Source organism: Sphaeramia orbicularis, chromosome 7 (assembly GCF_902148855.1).
Source record: "Sphaeramia orbicularis chromosome 7, fSphaOr1.1, whole genome shotgun sequence".
Taxonomy (NCBI): domain Eukaryota; kingdom Metazoa; phylum Chordata; class Actinopteri; order Kurtiformes; family Apogonidae; genus Sphaeramia; species Sphaeramia orbicularis.
Window position 1 is genome coordinate 16,631,331 of NC_043963.1, and position 15,633 is coordinate 16,646,963.

Sequence of the window (15,633 nt, forward strand, 5' to 3'; positions counted from 1 at the left end):
CTCAGGAGACACTTGTAACTAATTTCAAAGAACTCAAGACTGGCTTTGTCATGTGCACTGTCTTCCTAAGGTTAGATGATGTATAAAGTCAGAAAAAATATTAAATAAATAAATAAATAAATAAATGAATAAATAAATAAATAAAAAATTGCACTGATTTTTCTTAAAAATGTGAATTTTGAAATTTCTTGAGGAAATTTCTTGAGGAAAAAAACAAGAAAAGAAATAATATAAAACAAAAAAATATTTCTTAACAAGACATTTGCTCTTTTTCTCTGAGCTCCAAAGTGTGTTTGGCTGCAATGAATGTCACTAAACCATCAGATACTGCACAATACAAATAATGCGCACATGTACATGTACTACTAGATTAGATTAGATACTTTATCAATCCATCAGGAAATTCACAAATTCCAGCAGGATCCACAAACTTTAAACAATAAGACATGCAATACAATTGTTTTGAGTTTGTGGATTCTGATTCAATATGTACATTTCCATAATACTATCATTACTTTACACAATATGCAGGTAAAAACTATAATTTCCCAAAATTAGATTACATTAGTTACAAATCCCTTTTTTTTTTGGTGAAAATATGTTAAATTTTGCTCTGATCTTTATTTCTTGCAGTGGTTTAACCTCTGGGTCTCACTCAGTAGTCGAGTTATTGGTATGAGGGTTAAAGGACAGGCTTATCCAAAACACAAATGTCATTTACTGTTGTTTGAAGCAAAGAATTAAAGTCAGTCTTTCTATTGTGGCAATGAGTTGAAAACAAATCCAACAGTTTATCTTTTCGTGTCCTTGAAGGCAGCATCATAATTTAACTCAGCCTCCAAACATTGTTCATGAATTACTCCTTGTTTATGTTATTGTCAAGACTTCGTGGAATTTACTAAAAGTCTTCAACTTCCAGATGATTTGGAAACTGCGCTGTGAATCATGGTTAGGAGCGTGTCTCCATGTGCGCCTGTTTGGACACAGCCTGTGCGTAAATGGGCAGGTCGTAGGACGCTACTGCGCGCTCTCTCTCTCCTGTACAGAGGCGTGGTGTCTCTCTCTCTCTCTTTCTCTCTCTTTCTTAGACTGAAACAGACTTCTGTTGGGGCAGCTGGTGGAGGTGGAGGTGGAGAGGGTGGTAGAAGAAAAAAAAAAAAAAAACACAAAACAGAAAGTGGAGCGGATCACCTCATCGGCAGTCAGTCCTCGGAGGGGACAGATCCTGTTACGCACGAGAAACCAACCTTATTGGAGACGCAAATGTTGAGAGGACGGTGCCAGCAGTTTTAATCCCAGCTGTTTTGGAATATTTTTGATTAATTACTGTGGACACGGTTTAAATTAAGACAGCAGGAGGACTTGGTTGTGACAAAATGAGGGGATTTACACCTTTGTTTAACGCGGTTCTTGTTGCGCTTTTTGTCACCACCGTCGGAGCGAACAAGTTAAATGTGCCGCGACTGAGACTGGCATACAAAGGTAAAAAAAAAAATCTATCTATCTATCTATCTATCTATCTATCTATCTATCTATCTATCTATCTATCTATCTATCTATCTATCTATCTATCTATCTATCTATCTATCTATCTATCTATCTATCTATCTATCTATCTATCTATCTATCTATCTATCTATCTGCAGGTGGTTAATTCATCATGACCATTTTACGCGTATTTTCTTTCCCTCCTTCATTCCCATCACACATCTGTCGTTCCACTAAATCATCCAACTTTACACCTTTTCCCCAACCAACTTTAAAAGCTTAATTTCATTCTCACCCGTGCGTATTTTTCTTCCCAACTATTCCTTATTCCTTCCCCACTTCGCGGTGGTCTGAGCTGGAAGCGTAAAATCCGGGTTGGCGTTTTCTTTTCTTTTTTTTTTTTTTTTTGGCTACTGTTTTTTTGAGAGGTTGTGTGTTTTTAGGAGACAGGCGTAGGTTAATTTGCTGTTTTTCCAGGATGATACAGCGCAGGAACGCAGGCGGGGTGTCCAGCCGGAGGAGGTTTTGGCGGAGGTTCATCCCTCTGCGGTTGGAGACGCCGGGGTGCGATCGTGTCGTTAGAAAAAAGTTTATTGGAAACGGCAACCGCAACTAAATACCTCCACCTACAGCAACATATTAACAGGATTAAGGAAGGATGTTACATAATTATCAGTTATTATCTGGTTGATAAGGTCATTATGAAGTATTAGTGAAGGATAAGAAGGACGCATGCGTCATGTGTTCTCCTGATGTTGGAGTTACTGTCAAAAGATGAAGCTGTTTAACAGTTGATAATAACCTTTAACCCTTTCATGCATGAATTATGAGAACCTCAGTCGAGATTTTTTTTTTTTTTCCTGAGTGCTTTTATTCCTTTTTAGGTATGAAAAAAACAATGCAATTGATTTTTTTTTTTTTTTAATGAACCTATTTTTCATGGAGTTACAAAAATGTCCACTCAGCTGGACACCATGCGTTTAATTTTTGAGGCAAAAAATACATGTATTTAACCCTTTCATGCACGAATCATGAGAACCTTAATCAAAATTTTTTCCTGAGTGTTTTTATTCCTCTTTAGGCATGAAAAAAAAACAAACAATGCGATTGAAAATTTTCTTCTGAAAAATAAATAAAAATAAATAAATAAAATAAAAATAATCCAAAAAAATTAAAAAACAAAAAACAAACAAACAAACAAACAAACAAAAAACATGATAAACAATAATGAAAAAAAAAAATTCTTATGAACCTATTTTTCATGAAGTTGCAAAAATGTCCACTCAACTGGACACCATGTGTTTAATTTTTGGTGCACAGAAACATGTATTTACTGATAAATTGTGTGAAAACTATGGGGAGGGCTTATGATTCTGGGGGTTTATGCTCAGGAGAGATCTACATAATGTTACCAATTCATGCCAGAAAAGATATGTAGTGTCTTAAAACTTTAATAAAGATATGTGTAAAAAAAACAAAACAAAACAAAAAAACAAAAAGGACAACAAAGTCTATGAATATAGAAGAGAACAGCTGTAGAATAGCTGTCCACCGTAGTGACCAGTATGCATGAAAGGGTTAAAACCCATCTTCAGAAAGTGAAAACTATGAAATAAAACCATTTTTCATGCAGCTAATCTGATGTTTTCAAACATTTTAACATACTCTAATACTTGTTATTACTCACTTCATGGAGATAATTTGCAAAAAAAACAACAACAAAAAAACACTTTTTGACTATGAAAACTTATAATTACAGTCCAAGAACAATTAGCTATTGATTTACACTAAAACATATTTCTGCAGATCAGGTTTATAAAGAACAGCAAAGTTACAATAATGGTATGAATTGCAATGTATGGGATGGTGTTGTGTTGGATGATACGAAACTAAACTAAAACAACAAAACCCATGTATATACAAGAGAACAGCTGTAGAATAGCTGTCCACTGTAGTGACCATTATGCATGAAAGGGTTAAACTTAAAACAGTGTAGAATTAAATAGATTTTATCAGACGGTTGGATAAATCAGATCTTTTATTTGTTCTTTTTGCACTTTTCTCCCCTTTTTCACCCTGTTCTTCCCATGACTCACCCAGGTTTAATGATAATAAGGCAGTAAAGGACCCACTGTGTGTGTGTGTGTGTGTGCTGCTCATTGTTTCGTGTCTCAGAGGCCAAAGTGGGTCTGCAATCATCATCAGTAGATATCACACAGGATTTCCTCCCCTTCAGCTCTATTTTTTGGGATAAAAGTCACCGTCTGAGCACATACTGGTCTTCCTGTGTTGGTTGGACTGGAAATCCAGCTCAGAGGGAAGGCGAGACATGTAGAGAGATGCTTACTGATAAAGAAAGTGGGCTTTTTCTTCAATGCAATCTGAGGCGACAAGGTTACAGAGCTGAAATGCAGACACATGGAGTTCAGATATGATCAGTGCATGCTTTTGTTTTTTTTTATAGTAATCATGCTGTCTTGATTGAAAAATGTCCTTTGTTTTTAGGTGTGTATAATTCTTCTATAATACCAAAACTTGAAAACTAGATACATTTTCTGCATTTACACAATAAAGATGATAAATCCTCATGTCTTATACAGATGAAATATTTAACTTTTACCTTAAAGCTTCACCTTTAGGCCAAAATATCAACTCTGAATGCAAAATATCTCATAATGGACAAATTACCATGAAATTTGTCGAACATATCTATGCTCTTAGGGGTTTTAACCCTGTAATTGACCCTATGAGCTTTACTTTAGTGCCTTGTGCAGACTGAAATGAGCAAGACCAACATCTGGTTCACGCTTTAAGAATGAGCGACATTATCAGCATCTTCATTCTGCTGATGTTTTTTTCTGCTTTGCTTGTGTAAAGTAGTGATTTTGCAACATTTTTTACATTATATTTTAAATTGACCCTCATGCATCCAAATATCATCTGAGTTATCTTAATTATTAGTCACTTTTGTCTCTTATTTGTCACTCATTCTTTTCATTTCAGTCAGGTTTATATTATAATGGAAAATGAACATGTATTTTATCCATCAGCACCACAAAATACATGTAAAAATCCAGCAAAACAGTTAGTAATAGTTAATTATCATCATCAAGTCATGCCCAGGACAAATATTAGAGTTAAAAGTAATCATCCTACATAGATAGCTTCTTTTTAAATAACGTTTTTTTTTTGATTACTTCATTGAAAAAGCATCAGTTTCCATTTTGCGAGCACCATGAGGACTGTGGGAAGAAGCCCTGCCTATAAGATTCTCATTAGTGAAGAAGCGGTTCGCTGTTTCCTGTGTAGACGACCTCCAATCTGACCCTCTTTTTGGTCATATCTTCCCCATTAATTAATTTCTCATGTGCACGTGTATCAAAGATAAACCACTTTTTATTCCATTAACGTGTCTTTTGTCTTAACTCTACCTTCTCACCTCGGTGTTTTCCTTCTCCCTCCATCCGTCTGTCTCTTCCTACCTCATCCTTTTTCCCATAATAACCCGGAGGAGCCCACAGGGTGTTTGTATTCCCGGGAGGATGTAGAGGTAATTTAGCAACAGGAAAAGCTGTCATTATCTCATTTCAATCAATTAGTGGCTGGAGGTTTCAGCAGGAACAAGCCCATTTTAACCTCTAAACTGTTAACATACTTGTACTGCTCTCGTCTTCTGCCATTAAAATCAAACATCCCATTAACGCTGATTTGATGATTTGTAGCTAATGTGGCGTTTGGTTTATTGTGCGTACACTTGTTCCTCCATGGTTAGTTTATTTTGTTTAAGACATTATGGTAGTGTGTGGATATATTGTGATGTGTTTGAAGTGAGATGTCTTTAAAATTGCAGTTTTCCATCCAGTCACTTGCATTAAGAGTTATTATTGTGTGTTTTTGCAAAGGATTAATACATGTGGGTGCTTCTAAACTGGGTACATTTTGGTATCTGGCACTTTTCCAGCTTTTTTAGGTCCAATAATTAAAGAGAAATTTGGACATATTTCCCCCCAGGATGTACCTAATGATGACCTCAGATGAATGCAAAAAAAAATTACACTCTTGCTCTGAGCCATCCCAAAATTAATGCATTTTTAATAAAATATTGGGGCCAAAAATAGGACCAAAGTTGGGACAAGAAAAGCTACCTAGGTGTCAGTGCATTTGATCTGGAAAACATGGCTGTAAATGGTCTTATATAGCACTATAAATAAAGACACTGAGTTAAATTTGATGATCCTAGTGGTTTATCTAATCCAGACATGTAGGGTTTTCATGAATCTCAGTCTCATTCCAGGTTTTGTATGTAACCCATCGTGTCCACTGGCGTTACATGCGGAACCTGCCCATTTAAACACACATAAATCACGACTGATTTTGCAACAGCAGTCATTTTTGTGAAACACTCTGCCTTGTATAATTAGTTCAATTCCCAAAATGTACCTGTGAGAGAATAGAGAGAGATTAAAAAAAAACAACTTCATGTCCTTTTTACTGTGTTACATGTGGATTTTTGTATTAAACATAATGTAAAGTAATATAAAAGTGTTTTATCTGAAAAATTGTTTTTCTTTTATCTCAGTAAGTATTTATTTTTAAAATAGACCCAAAGTGCTTCCAAACTTGCTTCATAACATTAGTCTACATCTGGTTTGAATTTTTAGCCCCTCTGTCCTGTTTTTAGGACCAGTTTCATAGAAACACCCATATACATGCACATATATATTTATGCATAGGCCTATATATGGATGCTACTGGTGTTAAATCCAAAAAATTCAAGATTCAAAGTGTTTATTATCATGTGTACAGTAAAGAAACAAGTTTCCCTGTTCAATGAAAATCTTACTTTGCCGTCCACACTGAATGCCACAAGAGAAGAGCATAAGAATATAAAAATATAAACTACTATTACCAAGAGAAAAAAAAAAAAATTATATAATGTGCAGCATCTGGCAATTGTGCAAATTGTCGGAAGTAAACGGTGCACAGCATGTGCAAAACTGCCTGAGATAAGTGAGATGTTAATGAGCAAAACTGTCAGAGATAAACAGTATGAGCAGTCAGAGATAGCAGGGAGAAGGGAGAAAATGAAATATTTTATAAAAATACAACATGGTGGACTCTTTGTATTGACACTATGTTAATGTCAGTGTATTGTATTGTGGAGACATGATCTGAACAGATTTACACCGATGGCTGGATGATTTTATGTAATCACTAGAGGGAGTAGTGAGTCACTCTGCTGGTCTGCTATGGTGACAAAAACTCCCCTTTTGGAGTCAAAGGAAGTGACAAAGTGATAAAAGTCAGAGGCACTGTTGTTGTGTCTCACCACTGGACACAGATTTAAATGAAAAGAATGGAGTTTGATGATAAAATGACAGTGTTTAACCCTGCCGTGGATGTTTCTTCTACATGGGTGAGTTTGATTATGAGGCTTATGAAGGTATGAAGTTATTATATGATGTTATTATTTTTGCTAAATTGCTGTTTGTTGATCCACGGTTCAGACTAAACTGTGACAGTTCTGACCTTGTTTGGATGATTCCAAAGAGATCTTTAGTTCAGCTATTGACAACACAAACTGTACAGGAAACAGGTGATTAGTGCACAGCACACAAAGATTATAAGACAGCGGTGGCTTTTCCATTGGACATATGTGCAAAACTTTACTGATATTTACTAAATGTCAAAAAAACAGAAGTGCGTAATGTCCGTTTTTCTATTAAATCACAAATACAATGATTTGTTAATTTATTATCGCGAGATAACATGAGAAGTCATTCCATAAATATGGCGACAAATGTAAATATGTTGATTTACAGATACATTCATTATTATTATATATTACCCCTCGATCCTGTGCTAAATTAAGAAATGATTGGGTTTCCTGGTGTGTCCACACATACCGGGACATGTTTCTTTTAAAACTCTTTTTCTTTGCTTACTGTAACGTTCATCAACAGCCGATTTTTTTAAATTCACGTGACTCTAGTTGCAGAAAAAGGTCTTTCGATTGCAGTTTTGCGTGATATACCAATTTCACTACATCTGAAAAACCACCTCTTGCCAGTGCACAAACTTTTAATTGAAAAATGAGAGTTTGGCAAACTTGTGGTTTTTCTATTAGGCAAATTTTTTTGTGCAAGTTATATATTCGGGTTTCGTGTGTAACCTGTCGTGTCCACTGGCGTTACATGCAGAACTTGCCCATTTAAACACAAATAAATTGCGAATGATTTTGCAACAGCAGTCATTTTTGTGAAACACTGTGCCTTGCATAATTAGTCCAATTTCACAACGCCTGAAAAACCACCTCTTGCCAGTGCAAAAACTTTTAATCAAAAAATGAGAGTTTTGGCAAAATTGTGGTTTTTCCATTAGGCAAATTTTTTTGTGCAAGTTACTTTCAGGTTTTGTGTGTAACCCATCGTGTCCACTGGTGTGACATGCAGAACCTGCCCATTTAAGCTTGTTGTAACGTTCATCAACAGCTGATTTATTTAAATTCACATGACTGTAGTTGCGGAAAACGGTCTTTCCATTGCAGTTTTGCGTGATATACCAATTTCACTACGCCTGAAAAACCACCTCTTGCCAGCGCACAAACTTTTAATCGAAAAATGAGAGTTTTGGCAAAATTGTGGAGCAATTTGGGGGTCAATGGAAAAGAAACTAGTGTTATTTTGACCGACTGTCAAAATATGCAGCCATGAGTTTTAATTTTAAGAGGAAAACTTGATGATGCCACAATACAGATATGTCTAAACAATGGGCTTTATACTTTATTCAGTGAGTGATACAGTCTGTGGATACATAGCATAGATTTGTGGTGGTTTTGGTAGAAATAAGTGTGTTCTGGTGTGAGACTTAACCCTGCTGTTGATAGTTTGGAATATCAGTACTACGTAGAACCATATTACTATAGAAAATGTCTGCAAAAAAATGATTAAAACACCATTAAATGTAAAGCAAAAATATTTCCAAGTACTTTTATTTCCCAAACCTAAAATCTTATGAAAGAAAAACTGTAATCTCCAAAGTCCTGGATCAAACAGTACCTGTGTCATGAAGAAACACCAAAAATCCTCTTGATATTACATTTATCCTTGATTTGTTGAAATATACAAATTTTCCAAGTGATGGGGTTGAAATTGCAACAAAATTCAAATATCCTTAAAAGTGTTTGACCTATTGTTGACCCTGCCTTCTAGTGATTTGTACTTTTTTTCTGAGACTTTACTGTGCGCTATTGATTGGACATTAATGCAAAGTCTTAGAAAATCCTAGTTCAAGCTGTCGACAGCGGGACTGAGAATGAGTGTGTGTTCGTGTCTGAGTCGTTGACGTTGCAGCATCCAGGCGGTTGATGTTTGTGTGTTTGGCTGAACTCCCAGGCCTCTGCAAAGCATCTATACCAACCTCCCATCATGCATCTCTCTCTGTCTTTCATTCGTTTTTGTCTTTACCCTCAATCTGCCTGCTTTTTCCTCATCCATTGTTTTTATGCACACACACACACATACACACATGAGAGCACTGACTTTACTCACCAACTCTAATACAATATTCATTTGGTCTCCTTGAAGGCGGGTTTGCACTTGAAATCACAAAGGCACACATCAGCGTCCTATTTTGATCAGATTGCATTAGTTCTCACAGTGAAGGTTTCTGTTTGTTTTCACTTACAGGCTGTGAATTAATGAGTTTGTTTTCTCAGTCGGCGTTGCCCAGATGCTGATATGCAGACGGGTGTTAGTTGTTCTTAGGCGGAGCGAGGTAATCTGTCAACGGGAGGCTCCGGAGCTGCTGAAACGTCGGGCGTTTCCCATCCTTTCATCCTTTCGCTCTATTTCTCTTTTCCTGCATCCTTTTTCATCTTTCTTCCATTTGCATCCCTCACTCCCTCACTGCTTCTTGTAATAGCTCAGAACACTGCAGTCTTTCCTTTTTTTCCGCGAGTTAAGTATTCCCAGATTTCAGGGCTGATCTGAAAACCAGCGTAGGAAATGAAAAGAGGAAACAAAAGAGAGAAATGCAAAGGTTTAGTCGCCAGGCCAACTGGCATCGAACCCACACATGCTTTTTTCACAGGCATGTGCGTAAGTTACAATAAGAAATATTGGAAAGAAGTGAAGCTTTTACATGTTTTACTGGTTTAGTAATGGTTGACATATGTTAAAATATCAGTGTTTGTGTAAGTTCTTAATACTTGGTCAAGGTGAACTTTAGCCTGGGTCTCTATGGCCAATTTTTAAAAGTTTACGGTACATGAATAATAGGCCAAATAGCTTAATAAAATGATAAGCCAAAGTGAAAAAAAAACAAACAAATGTCAACATGATAAGAGACAGTAAAGAAACAATGGAGCTCCAGCTGAATAAGTCTGGTAAATGGTTGTAGATGTAAGAGATGAAGACAGAGCAAAGAGAAGACGATGACATATTTATACGATTTGAAAACTTTAAATGATCTAATTTTCTACAGTTGAGTTCCGGATTTACTCACTAAAACGCTGTATATAGATCTGCAACATGTCTCAATATCTGAGGAAACAATGCAGACGTATTGTATTTTGACTGAAGTAACAGTGGAGAAGACAGAGGTTATTCTGACTGATTCTAGGAATTTGTTTAGTTTGCTGCGGTTGAGCTTTTTCCCTTCCTCCTCTTTTAAAAAAATCTTATTTATTTTACTTTTCCACTGATTTCTCTAATATCAACAGCAGCAGTGATTTGATTTATGTACTTTACACCTTGGTACAGAGTTTTTCTAGGTGTGATTTATTGCAGATAGTATAACTTGTGTATTTTATTGAAAGTTTTGCGCTGCTCTATTTTAATAGCGAATATGCATTTTTGTGAATTGTAGAAGTATATGTTTCAATATACAACTAAAGATATATCCACATCTGACATGCAAAAGTCAACATTTTGTAGAAAAACACACTGAATTCCATATTGTGGGATAAATTAAATACCAAAGTCTAACCACAGACTGTGTATGAGGTGGATGTAGAAACAATGATACCACTCATTGTCAGATAATTGTTTTGAAGCCTTGAGTTTGTGTTTTTGTCGTTGCCATCACAGGTTATTGAAACCACCTTTTACATTTGATTTGATGATCTTGTTTGTGTAAGTTATGTTAGCATAACTACAATAAACGTAACTTCAATAGAACTCCTTGCCAGAGAAAAAGTATTAATTAGTACATGAAAATATAGTTTATGGGTATTTCAAATAATGTTTTTATTAGCGTCAATACTGATCTTTTATTAGTAATTATACAAGCTTATAAATGATCGGAGTAATTGTAACGTTAATATTGTTTTTTTGGAGACACTGTAAAATCTGTTTAGAGACAAGAAGAAGAAGAAGTAGTTTTGGTGAATTAGTGAATTTAAAGTATTGTTGATTAATGTCATTTTCAGATAAACCATTTAAATACAATAAAATAACTAGAACCTGTGAATGTTTGGCTCAGGAGGCAGTGAGCTGTCAATCACACCTATCAATCAAATCCTTCTGTTAGATCTAAAAGTCTGCTTGGTAGTTCTTTTCTGTTTAACTGGACTGGTTTAGGTTCAGTTGAACTGAGAAGAACTACCAAGAAGAATGATGACCTGGGTAAATGAGAACCTACACAGACGTCTAAAAGTCTCATTAATAAAATAAAAAAATCAAATCAAATCGAATCAAATAAAAGTCTCATTAATGGAGCAGTAATTTACAAAATGACCATCCCACTACTCTTCTATATTAGGCAAATGAAACCAGAATGACTCCTGGAAAATGTTGTATTTTTAAAGAGAACTTCAGTGTAAGTTTATTAAAGCAACACTTTTTGGGAGCCAGCCTCTAGTGGCCATCGGTGGTATTACACTCTGTGATTCTCCACTTTCAAAGCTGCTGCTGTTGCCCCTTGAGTGCAACCGAAGACACAAATGGGTTTGTTCCTTTTGGAAATTCACCGTATTTATTTTGGAGACCACAGAGACACAGTGAGAGCTTTTCTGTCTGGTATGTCGACCTGCTGACAGAGGAAACAAACTGCATGTTTCTGACACCTCGGACATGATGTGAGGGGTGAAGAGGCACAGATAGTGTGTATGTGTTCCAGAAAAAATGGGTTTGTTGTCTGTCTACATCTGTGAGCGCAGAGGAGGGAGTTCGTAGGCGTTTGAGATCTACAGTGGAGCATTTATGTGCCTCTGTGTTTGTGTGGGTGTAGATCAAGCGCAGCATGTGCAGATGTACGGCTTTTGATATAGACATCAATATAGAATGACCTGGTGCAGTTAATTCAGGGGTGTTGAACTCATTTTAGTTCATGGGCCACATGTACGGCCCAATATGATCTCAACTGGGCCGGACCAGTAACATAATAATAATAATAATAATAATAATAATAATAATAATAATAATAATAATAATAATAATAATAATAATAAATTTTATTTGCAATGCACTTTACATTTTTATCTGAAAACCTCAAAGTGCTACAGGCAGGGTACAATAAATACGATTAAAAGGGAAGTCAAGAAAATAAAAATAGAAAGCAAATAGAACATTTAAAAAACAGTTAAAACAGGTGAAACATGCACTGACATGGGGAGATTATGGATATGCTTTCGTGAATAAAAAGATCTAACCTACGAATCATGTCAACTCCAAAGTTTTCTCTGTGTTTTGAGTGAAAAATGTAAAATTACACTACCAGTCAAAAGTTTAGATTCACCAGCTTTTTCTTTATTTTCATGACTATTTACATCGTAGATTCAAAACTATGAATGAAGACGTGGAATTATGTAGTTAAAGTGTGACATAACTCAAAACATGTTTTATGTTTTAGATTCTTCAAAATTGCCACCTTTTGCTTTTCTTACTGCTTTGCACATTCTTGGCATTCTCTAGGTGAACTTCATGAGGTAGTCACTTGAAATGTTTTCCAACAGTCTTGAAGGAGTTCCCATTGATGCTGAGCACTTGTTGGACATCTATCCTTTAAAAAAGTGTGACTAACATCAACAACTATGAAAAAACTGACAATCCTTAAGAAAAATAAGTGAAATTTTAACAGTATTATGCCTCAGCTTCTCATTTACACCTGTACATCTTCGTCTTTGTACGTCTTCAACTGGTTCGGAACGCAGCTGCACGTCTTTAAACTGGCACAAGAAAGTTTGAGCACATTTCACCGATTTTAGTTTCACTCCACTGGCTACCCATCCATTTTAGAATTCGCTTTAAAATTCTTTTATTTGCTTTTAAATGTCTAAAAGGTATTGCCCCATTGTACCTGTCTGAGTTTCTGTATCCCTACACACCCAACCGATCTCTCAGGTCAGCTGACCAGCTGCTCCTGAGGGTTCCCAAAACGAGGCTGAAGCTCAGAGGGGACCCAGCGTTTTCTGTCACAGCTCCAATGAACTGCCACTGCACATTAGACAGGCCTCCTCACTGTCTAATTTTAAAACTCTTCTTAAAACCCACCTCTTCTCTTTGGCTTTTCACACCATGTAGGCTGTTGATTTTACATGCATGGATATTTTATCTGGGGTGGTCAGTCTATTTATTTATTTATTTATTATGTTTCATTGGGTTTCTATCTTAGTATTTTATGTTTTTATTGTGTTGTTATCGTGTTTTAATTGTGTTTATTTTAGTGTACAGAACTTTGGAAACCTTTGTGTTTATTACCTCCACCAGGAGATATTGTGATCGCTTTGCTTTGTGTGCGTGCGTTTTTTGTTTGTTTGTTAGCAAGATAACTCAAAAAGTTACAGATGGATTTTCATGAAATTTTCAGGAAATGTTGATACTGGCACAAGGAAGAAATGAAATGGGGGGGGGGGCACTGATTGGCCTTGGCGGAGGTCTGCGCTCTCCGAGTGCTACTCTAGAAAAGACAGCGCAGACCTCCGCCAAGGCCGATCAGTGGGGCCCCCTCGTGGGCCCCCCTACCCCCAATCACCACCAAAATTTTATCATTTCTTCCTTGTGCCAGTATCAACATTTCCTGAAAATTTCATGAAAATCCGTCCATAACTTCTTGAGCTATCTTGCTAACAAACAAACAAACAAACAAACATGAGGGGGGGCAGATCTGTCTTGGTGGAGGTCTGCGCTCTCAGAGTGCTTTTCTTGTTTAAATTTGTGCTTTATAAATTAAAATGGATTGGATTGGACATTACAACTTACAGATCACAGTGGATTTACAAATACACAAAATATTTAGTAACATGCATAATACTGGTAAAATTACACTTACTTCTGTCCAGACATTTCAGGTTGTTCATATTTGTTCAGGTTATTACCTCTGTCAGGAGGTATTGTGATCACTTCGCTTTGTGTGTTTGCGTGCGTGTTTGTTTGGTAGCAAGATAACTCAAAAAGTTATGACGGATTTTCATGAAATTTTCAGGAAATGTTGATACTGGCACAAGGAAGAAATGATTAAATTTTGGTGGTGATCGGGGGTGTGTGTGGGGGGGTGGTCTGTCTTGGCGGAGGTCTGTGCTCTCCAAATGCTTTTCTTGTTCACTTTGTTTTAGTGTAAAAAAAGTAAAATTACATAAAAATCTTCACATTTCCAAACTTTCCTTTCCCAAACAAAGACAAACTAACCCCAATTTGTCTGTATGTTACCCCTGAACTAAAATGAGTTAACGTCCTTGATTGTTAATATCTTCAGTGTATTTTTTGTATTCCACAAATTCATCCACAGTCCAGATCGGGCTCTTTGGTGGGTCGGTTTTGGCCCACAGGCCGTATGTTTGACACCTGGGAGATAAATGGTCTAGTTGTGATCGTATGTCTGAAAAAGACAGGGCTGTTTTATCCGACACAGACATCTGCGCGTCATGTGTCACTTGTGTGTCGTGTCAACAGCGTCTCATCTGAGACGGCGGCGTGGACACATCACAGACGACGCACAGATGGAGAAATTAGAGACAGGGTGAGAGAAAATTGACAGTGGATGTGAGAGACGGGAAGAAGGATTGAGATAAGCTCAAAGCCAGATCAGAGAACACAGATGGAGAGGAAGCTGGAGTGAGAAGAGAATATGTGCATCGCATGATTGAAGGAAGAAGAAAGGAAAGGGAACATGGAAAAGAAAAAGATGTCAAGTAAGAAAATGGATCTCCGAGATAAGAAAACCTCTGAAAACTTCATCTTTTATTTGAAACGCCAAGCAAAGACCCTTCACTTATGACATTCACCTTAAAATATGAAAGATGCAAACTTCAAGTATGCCATGACAATGTTAAATACTGCTCTCTTGATTTTTTTTTTTTTCCTGCAGCTGTACTGATTTATTCTAGTATAAACTGACCTTCACAAAGATGCTGGAGTCGTCACTGATACAAATGGGTCAGGACTTGTTTTTATTTTTATTTTTATACTTATTTATTTATTTATGGGTGCTTCTATGAAACTGGTCCTAAAAACAGGACATGGGGGCTAAAAATTCCAACCAGATGTAGACTAATGTTATGAAGCAAGTTTGGAAGCACTTTGGGTCTATTTTAAATATGGATATTTACTGAGATAAAAGAGAAACTATTTTTCAGATAAAACACATTTTTATATTATTTTTCATTATATTTAATACAAAAATCTGCATGTAACACAGTAAAAAAGACACGAAAATTACGTGCTAGTATTTTTTTGAGTATCTTTTTATTCTTTCACAGGTATATTTTGTTTTGGGAATTGAACTAATTGTGCAAGACAGAGTGTTTCACAAAAATGACTACGGTTGCAAAATCACTCGCGCTTTATATGCATTTAACTGGGCAGGTTCTGCATGTAACTTAAGTGGACACGATGGGTTACATACAAAACCTGGAATGAGACTGCCAATTCATGAAAAACCCACATGTCTGGATTAGAAAAACCACTAGGATCATCAAATTTAACACAGTGTCTTTATTTATTGTGGTATATAAGACCATTTCAAGCCATGTTTTCCAGATCAAATGCACTGACACCTAGGTAGCTTTCCCTTTCCCAATTTTGGTCCTATTTTTGGCCCAAATATTTGACAAAAAATTTATTAATTTTGGGATGGCTCAAAGCAAGACTATACTTACCTCTGCCAAAGAGGTTGTTTTATTCAGGGTTTGTTTGTTTGTTTGTTTGT

The 15,633-nt window shown here is 36.3% G+C and overlaps 1 protein-coding gene across 2 annotated transcripts in view; it reads left to right on the plus strand.

Annotated features, from left to right (window-relative positions):
- The first annotated feature begins 1,105 nt into the window (after nucleotides 1-1,105).
- The window catches only part of sema3bl (sema domain, immunoglobulin domain (Ig), short basic domain, secreted, (semaphorin) 3bl), a 158,346-nt gene continuing 143,818 nt past the window's right edge, over nucleotides 1,106-15,633 (plus strand). For both annotated transcript variants that reach the window (XM_030139526.1, XM_030139527.1), the window contains exon 1: nucleotides 1,106-1,482. In XM_030139526.1, the coding sequence (XP_029995386.1) occupies nucleotides 1,377-1,482 (106 nt within the window). In that variant the 5' untranslated portion in view covers nucleotides 1,106-1,376. The remainder of the gene's footprint in view (nucleotides 1,483-15,633) is intronic.